Source organism: Pinus tabuliformis, chromosome 6, assembly GCF_031772625.1.
Source record: "Pinus tabuliformis cultivar Carrire ecotype Pingquan chromosome 6, CPIR1, whole genome shotgun sequence".
NCBI lineage: Eukaryota > Viridiplantae > Streptophyta > Pinopsida > Pinales > Pinaceae > Pinus > Pinus tabuliformis.
In genome coordinates, this window is record NC_142292.1 from 634,373,287 (window position 1) to 634,381,508 (window position 8,222).

Genomic DNA, 8,222 nt, shown 5'->3' on the forward strand with positions numbered 1-8,222 from the left:
ACCTCCACCTCCACCTCCACCATTCAACATGGAAAACACAATGAAGATGTCGATCTTTAAAGGGGTAGGGAGCGAAGACCCCGAGCAATTCTGGTTTGTTGCAAATGTTGTGTGGACAGCGCAGCAGATCACTGATGATAATCTAAAGAAAGCACAATTGGTCACATCATTGTCCACATAACATTTGCAACAAACCAGAATTGTTCGGGGTCTTCGCTCCCTACCCCTTTAAAGATCGCCATCTTCATTATGTTTTCCATGTTGAATGGTGGAGGTGGAGGTGGAGGTGAAGGTGTAGGTGTATGCAGTGGAGGTGGAGGACGAGGTCGAGGTGAAGGTGTAGGTGTATGCGGTGGAGATGGAGGTGGAGGTGGAGTGGATGGATGAGGTATCCGTGGGATACCCTAACTTACCAACTGCAGCGCACTTCATGGTGTATTCAAAATAGTTCCTTCGTCGTCATTTGAAGAGGATCCCAATAGCGCACTATATTCAGATCCCGAGTCTCCATTCCTTTTGAAGGTTTTTCCACTATTGGGATCCTCTTCAAGCGACGACGAAGGAACTATTCTGAATACACCACGATGTTCACTACAGTTGGTAGGTCAGGGTATCCCGCGGATACCTCATCTATCCACTCCACCTCCACTACATACACCTCCACCGCCACCTCCACTGCATACACCTACACCTTCACCTCCACCTCCACCTCCACTGCATACACCTACACCTTCACCTCCACCTCCACCTCCACTGCGTACACCTACACCTTCACCTCCACCTCCACCATTCAACATGGAAAACATAATGAAGATGGCGATCTTTAAAGGGGTAGGGAGCGAAGACCCTAAGAAATTTTGGTCTGTTGCAAATGTTGTGTGGACAACACAATAGATCACTTATGATAATTTAAAGAAAGCATAGTTGGTCATAACGTTGTCCACACAACATTTGCAACAAACCATAATTTCTCATGGTATTCACTCCCCACCCCTTTAAAGATCAACACATTCATTGCATTTTCCATGTTGAATGGTGGAGGTGGAGTGTTACACAGCATTTTGTCACTGTCCCTGTACTCCATGTTCCTTGATCCTGGAGGACCTCTACAGTGAATCATGCATGCTTTGCCTTCATGAAGAAACTCCTATTGTGTCCCTCTTCATGAGCAGATAAATTCCCTTTTGCACCATTTCCCCTGAAACTTCTGTCTTGCCCAATTTACAAGACCAGCGCTAATGACCTTTGTCTCCCCCGTGCTGATGTGCAGAGATTAGCACTACTCCTCACACCGACCGGTGCGACTGAGATGTGTTCCAGTCACATCGGTCCTGTTATGGAAATTTTTTTAAATTAGAGTCGAAGCTTCCAGCTCTAGAAGCTTCATAACAGAAGTCTGGTAAATGGTTTGGCCGAATGGGGTCGAGGACGACAATTTGGGCTCCTTTCCCCTATAATCATGGAACTACCTCAAGGGATAATTCCTTCTCCCATGAGAAGAGGATCCATCTCCCATCCATATTTCCTATATAAACCTCCCTTCTTCCCAAGCACAAGCGAGTGTGAGTGTTATAGTTGCAAAGTTTTGGTTGAGTTTTGATACTATTTTGGTTTGGAGTAGACAAGCAAGCTATTACTAGTTGTAGCTATCTAGTTGTGTGAGGGAGAAGTGTGTTTTGGTTTGGAGTGAAGCCTAAAGGGAATAGCTTTAAAACTATTGTTGTTTGAAGCCGTTGTGGAATGCTAGCAGAAGTGTGTGGGAACCTGGTCTTGTCAACGGAAGACTGCAACATCAAGACGAATGGTTGTAATCTCTTTTTGATATTAATATATGCAACTATCGATTGATTTCCTATATGTTTTGTAATTCTACATATTCATGGCTTAATGTTTTTTGACTTGTTAAGTAGGTTGAATTACAATTTGTCTATTATTATGTTTGTTTTCTGTTGTTGTTTACTTGTTTCGGGAGCTTGAAGAAGGAAGCGAGAGATAGCTGGAGCAAGCAAGCGAGGACATCATCAAACAGGATAAGTGACCAAGAGGTAGGCCGTCTTGATTGATTCTATCCTAAGGAAATCTTCCATAGAATGTATCTGTTGTGGCTAGACCCATTATCGAGCTAGAGGAATATGTTCGTGTCTGCACTTATAATTTTACTTCACCACATAGAAGTGAAGGTGTAGGTGTATGTAGTGGAGGTGGAGTGGATGGATGAGGTATCCGCAGGATACCCTAACTTACCAACTGGAGTGCAATTCGAGGTGTATTCAGGATAGTTCCTTCATCGTCGCCTGAAGAGGATCCCAATAGTGGACTATATTCAGAGCCCGAGTCTCTGTTCCTTGTGAAGGATTTTAGGCTTTGTGTAGTCTCAAACATCAAGGTAATGGCATAATCCATTTTTCACACAATAACATCTTAGTCAAATTTTTCATAGATTTTAAATACTTACCTCGCGGTCCCTTAAAGAGCCTGCGCTCTGCTTCACTATAGCTGATGGACGTATCAATCGCGAGCTCAGTGATGAATCCTCCTATGATACGATCAATCCAGTGATCAACAGCCCGCGCAATATTATTTTTTGAAGATTCCAATCACCTCACTAGCTCTGGAGTCCACACAATAGGGCCCTCAAGTCTTGGCGTACCTTGACTATCCGCCAATCTAGACAGCCACTCGTGCAATTCGCGAGGGAAGAAACATAAAGTGTTCGAATGAGTGTCAACAGAGTATTGATGTGTTAAAGGACAAGATGGTGACTGCACCCATCTTAGTATTTCTGGATTGGAAGAAAGAGTTCCATGTGCATGTAGATGCCTCATGTATTGCGCTGGGTGCGGTATTGACCCAACCTGGCGAAGGTGATATTGATCATCCAATAGCCTTTGCAAGTAGGAAACTGTCAAAAGCCAAAAAGAACTATTCCACTACAGAGCACGAAGGGCTGGCGATGGTCTATGCGCTGCAAAAGTTTCGACATTATTTGTTGGGCGCACATTTCAAAATGTACACAGATCACTCCGCTCTCAAGTACCTGGTCAACAAGCCTGTGTTGGGGGGAAGATCTGTAGGTGGTTGTTGTTGTTCCAGGAGTATGACTTTGAAGTAATAGTGAAGCCTGGACGGTTGAACGTAGGACCGGATCACCTAAGCCAAATCGAGACAGGTGAAGAACCAACCAATTTGGAAGAAGGATTTTCGGATGCGCAACTCTTTGTTGTGCACGTTGCGGATGACCACTTTGCTGATATCATTCAGTTTTTTACCACAGGTACAGCCCCGGAAGGCTATTCTACTCAATAGAAAAAGGAATTAGTGGTCCGTGTAGCTGATTTTTCTGTTATAGCGAAACATTTGTATAAGATGGGAACAGATGAAATATTGTGCTGATATGTTCTGGGCTTTGAGCGCACTAGTATCCTCATTGAAGCACATGGAGGAGTGGCGAGAGGACAACATGTAGGTAGAGCCACCACGGAGAATATTTTACGTGCAGGGTTATGGTGGCCAATAGTGCATAAAGATTCTAAGGCTTTTTGTAAAGCATGTGATGCTTTTTAAAGGACAAGAAATCCTTTGCGAAGAGATGAATTGCCTTTAAACCCTCAGGTTTCTTTACAAGTATTTGACAAATGGGAAATTACTTTATAGGTCCAATACAACCACCAGGAAGGAAGATAGGCACGTAGTACATCATTAATGCAACAGAGTACTTAACCAAATGGGCAGAAGCACATCAGGTGAAGGATTGTACTGCTGATACAGCTATGATATTCCTGTTTGAATATGTCTTAACGCGGTTTGGGTGCCCTAAGATATTTTTTTTTAATAGGAACGATTAAATTTTATTTAGTGATAAAAGGTTGGGTCAGAGCCTAATCAACCCCTATTACATATTTCTTCAGCGAATTTCTTTCATTTGACACAGCATCAACAGAATCCTAAGATGATTCATTGGCCATGCGATGAGAACCCATCTTCCGCATTAGTTGTTGTTGTAGTTACATAGGATACCTTGGAGACGAAGCACAGGAGCATCAAAAAGAGGAACAAACTTATGATCCATTTCCGTTTCTCGATGATAGGAAGAATCGAATCCTGAAGGCGCCCAAAATCGAATCCTTCAACACATCAGCTTTGTTCTCGTCTACCTTCATGGATATATTTAACTGAGCCGTTGTTTTATAAATTTGTTTGTTTGTTGAATGCATAGAAAATACCTTAAGCGAGAAGGAGTAATGGTCGAGTTGAGTGGGACGAGTAGGGTATGAGGTCCTATCTATAATGTTGTAACAGAGCCATGACAAAGACCGAGTAGTCATCAGAGTTCAAAAGTGATGAGATCATTTGTATGTAACCTGTGAAGTTTATTTGGAAAAAACATGGAGACAGATACTTTGCCGGTTGGAGGGCGTAACAAGGAGAACATTGCCGCCATTGTCCTGTTCTTGCACAGCTCGGAAACTTCTCTCTTATGGAATAGGGTACCAAACAGGTGCTTCGTCATTCTTTGAAAGTTCTCCTTGGGCTAAGAGGCAACCCATGTTTTCCCTTATGTCTGCTTGTTTAGATTTCGGAGGATGTGATAGAAGGAACTGGTGGTGAAGTTCTGCAGCACTTTCCTGAGTCTCTGCAGGGTCTTGTTGAGCGCTGGATTGTTGAGATAGTCACCTGTGTTTAAGATTTTTATCAGGATTTCTGAATCCCCGAAGACTTGAATGTTTTTTCCTCCGTTCCCTTGAGCAAGCTGGCAAGCTTTGAGCAGTCCTAAGATTTCTTCCTAGTTGTTAGTGCTCTATCCTAGGCCCCAACTGAAACTGTCTTTGTTGTGCCTGTCCGGGGAGTAGATTACACCCCCTGCTCCTAATATCCCCGGGTTTCCTTTGGAGGCTTTGTCGAAGAATATTGTGACTTTGCCCTGTTTCTTCCACCACTTTTGAAAATCCAGTTCAAGTTCCGGAGCCGCCACTCTTGGTTGTAGAAGGCCAAGAGGGGTTCTTTTTATTGCTGGCATGCCTCAGAGACTCACTGAGACAGCTGATCTCTTCAGGGAGGAGCGCATTGTCTGGATTATGAGGCCGATTCTCGATAGTTTCCAGCAGCAATGCTTTGGCTTTGGTAACCACTACAATGGGAGAGCGCAGACTGTTTTTGAAAGTGGCTTCATTCCTTGCTAACCACACTTCCCAGCAAATGAATTTTGGTATTGCATACCAGATTTTGGCCCACATGGATTTTCTCTTCAACACGTGAGGGGATCGCCCTTTCCAGGAGGCGAATAAATTAACTACTGTGAGCTGTGCTGGGGTTTGAGCATTGAGCTCGTGCATAGCCTGCATCCATACTTCTTGAGTGAAGGGGCAGTCAATAAACAAATGATCAAGCATTTCCTGAGCCAAGCAGCAGAGAGAGCATCTATGGGGCCCAATAATTCCATGTTTCACTAAGTTGTCTCCTGTCAGGAGCCTTCTATGCATGAGAACCCAGCGGAAATTTTTTATCTTTGGGAGACCAAAGGGATCCCAGACGTGAGCCATAGTGAAGGAGAGTGGATCTGCGGGTGTTGTTCTTGGAGAGCTACAAAGCCCTGCGATGATGTGTAAGCATTGGTCTTCCCCCAACCCCAATTGTCCCTTGAGCGGAGGTGCACAGGAGCCATTCCCGAGATCACAGCAAGGAAGAGGCGATGTTGAGGATGTAGCCTATCTGGGAGGTAGTGGAAAGCCCAGGCGATCCAATTCCCACCAGAGTCCCATGAAGAAATATCTGCCAGCTTGTGGATGCCATGTTGAGTGAGCCAGTCACGCAGATCTGCGAATTCAGGGGCGAATTTGAGGGGTTGGAGGCCCATGATCTTATCTTCCCACAACCTGATTCTTTTCCTGTTTCTAGGGATTATGTACAGGTGATCTTTAAAAAAATCCCAACCTCAGCTGCATAGCTTCCATAGAGTGGTTCCTTTACATGAGGCTCCTTCATCCATATTGTTTATTGAGAGCCCGCACAAATACTTTTTAATGAGTACTTGGCTTACAGGATGTCGATGATTTGAGAATATTTTCCAAAGAATCTTTCCTCCCAAAGCCAGATTGGCCAACCCGGGGTCTCTTACCTGAAGACCACCTTCTGATAATGGCCTTTTCACAATGTCCCAACTTACTAGGTGAATTTTTTTTTTATTCCCCTTTCCTCCTTGCCATAGGAAATTTTGAATCAACTTAGAAATTTGCTCGGTGATCATTTTTGGAGCCAAAAGAAACAAAGCCTGATAGATTGGAAGGGAGGAGAGAACATATTTTACAAGGATAAGCTTCCCAGCTGTGGTAAGCCACTGACCGCCCCAAGCAGTCATTTTTGCCTTAATTTTGCTGATAATTTCTAGCCAATGAGGGGCCTTGCTGGTTCCCAGAGTTAAAGGCAGGCCTAAGTACTTGAATTTATCCCAGGAGGCGAAGCCCATGAAGCCTAGGGATTGAGCAATCCGAAGAATGGTTTGTTGATCTACCGCCCAGCCATACACTGCACTTTTCCTCCTATTGACCAGAGCTCCAGAAACTCTGCAGAAGCTTTGAATAACATCGTTAAAATCCCTTGCAATTTTAATGGAGGCACCTCCCATGAGAAGAGAGTCATCGGCAAACAAGGCGTGGTTGATTGGGTTTGTTCCTCTCATCGCCCTGATGCCTGGAAGTGTCCCATTTAACTTCTCTGTTGTCAGCTTTCGACTTAGAGAATCTGCCATCAAAATGTACAGGAAGGGGGACAGTGGGCAGCCTTGCCTTATGCCCCTCGAAGATTTGAAATAGTTGGTCGGCCTACCATTTACTAAAGGGGCTATCCATGGCTCTCCTATACATGCTTTAATCAATTTTATAAAATTAGAGCTAAAGCCAAAAGCAGAAAGAACTTGGAGGAGAAAAGAGTGCCTTACTCGATAAAAGGTGTTCACCATGTCCAACTTAATGAGCATCACTTGCTCTTGGCGTTGATGGCTGGAATGAATGGTTTCCTACACCAGGATCACATTATCCAGGATATGCCTACCTTTAACAAACCCACCTTGGTTGGGAGAGATGAGTTTTTCCAGTAGAGGCTTAATTCTATTCGCAAGAAGTTTGGAGAGAATTTTGTAGGATGCATTGCAAAGAGAAATTGGCCTAAAACAGTCAAAAGCCACCGGGTTCACTTCTTTTGGGATTAGCGCTAGGAAAGTGGAGTTTGTGCTTCCTCCCACTTTGGCTTTTGGAGGAAGCCTTTGATCATTCGAAATAGATCAGCCTTGATGATGTCCCAGCAAATTCTATAGAAATGAATGGAGAACCCATCGGGTCCTGGAGCTTTGTCTGGTTCCATCATCCAGATGACATTGCTGATTTCATCTTCAGTGAAGGGCTTCATGAGTCTTGAGTTATCCTCCTCGTTTACCATTCTTGGAACGTGAGTGAGGAAGTCTGATGATTCCTCCTCATCGTCCAAACCTTCTTCTTTGTACAACTACTAGAAATGAGAGGTTGCAACCTCTTTTAACAGAGTTGTACCTTTGAGGACAGTCCCATCAGGGGAGGTAATTTCAACAATGTGATTTCTAGAAAGACGAGCTTGAATTTGCTTATGGAAGAAGGAAAATTTTTTGTCTCTAGACACGAGCCAGAGATTATGAGATTTGAGCCTCAAGGATTCTTCCTCCACTCTGAATGATCGGAGAGTGATAAGTTGGGCTTCTTGCTCATTCTGAATTTCTGAAGAGGTAATGTCTTGCAGCTCCATGTCCAGTTGCAGATCGAGCAACTGCTTGGTGGTCTGCTTTCTAAGCCTAGTGGGGGAGTCTGAAGGCTTTTTTATCCATTCTTTCAAGGCTGTTTTGGTGGCCTTTAGTTTTTGTTCCCACACATAGCTGGGCGATCCAAGAACAAGGATGGACCAAGCCTTCAAGACTGTGTCCATAAACCCTTCCCTGTCTGTCCAGAGGGGGCTGAACCGGAAGGGGATGGGCCCCAGTTTTTCCTCTTCTTCGAACAGTAAAAGAATGGGTTTATGATCTGATGTCAACTTTGGCAGGATTTTAGTGGAGATAATCTTATTTTCGGAGAGGAAGGTGCTCTGAAGTAAAAATATGTCCAAACGGGTTGATATATGCTTCGCCCCAGCTCTGTTGTTTGACCAAGTGTAGAGCCCTTTTTTTGGCTTAAAATCCAGTAAGTCCCATTGTTGAATCAAGT

At 44.1% G+C, this 8,222-nt stretch overlaps 1 protein-coding gene across 1 annotated transcript; it reads right to left on the bottom strand.

Moving 5' to 3' along the window:
* Positions 1 to 4,952: 4,952 nt before the first annotated feature.
* LOC149260245 (uncharacterized) lies at positions 4,953 to 5,540 on the bottom strand. Its single transcript, XM_089457462.1, has one exon. It carries the CDS (start codon positions 5,538 to 5,540, stop codon positions 4,953 to 4,955), a length of 588 nt encoding a protein of 195 aa, XP_089313588.1.
* Between the last annotated feature and the right edge of the window lie 2,682 nt (positions 5,541 to 8,222).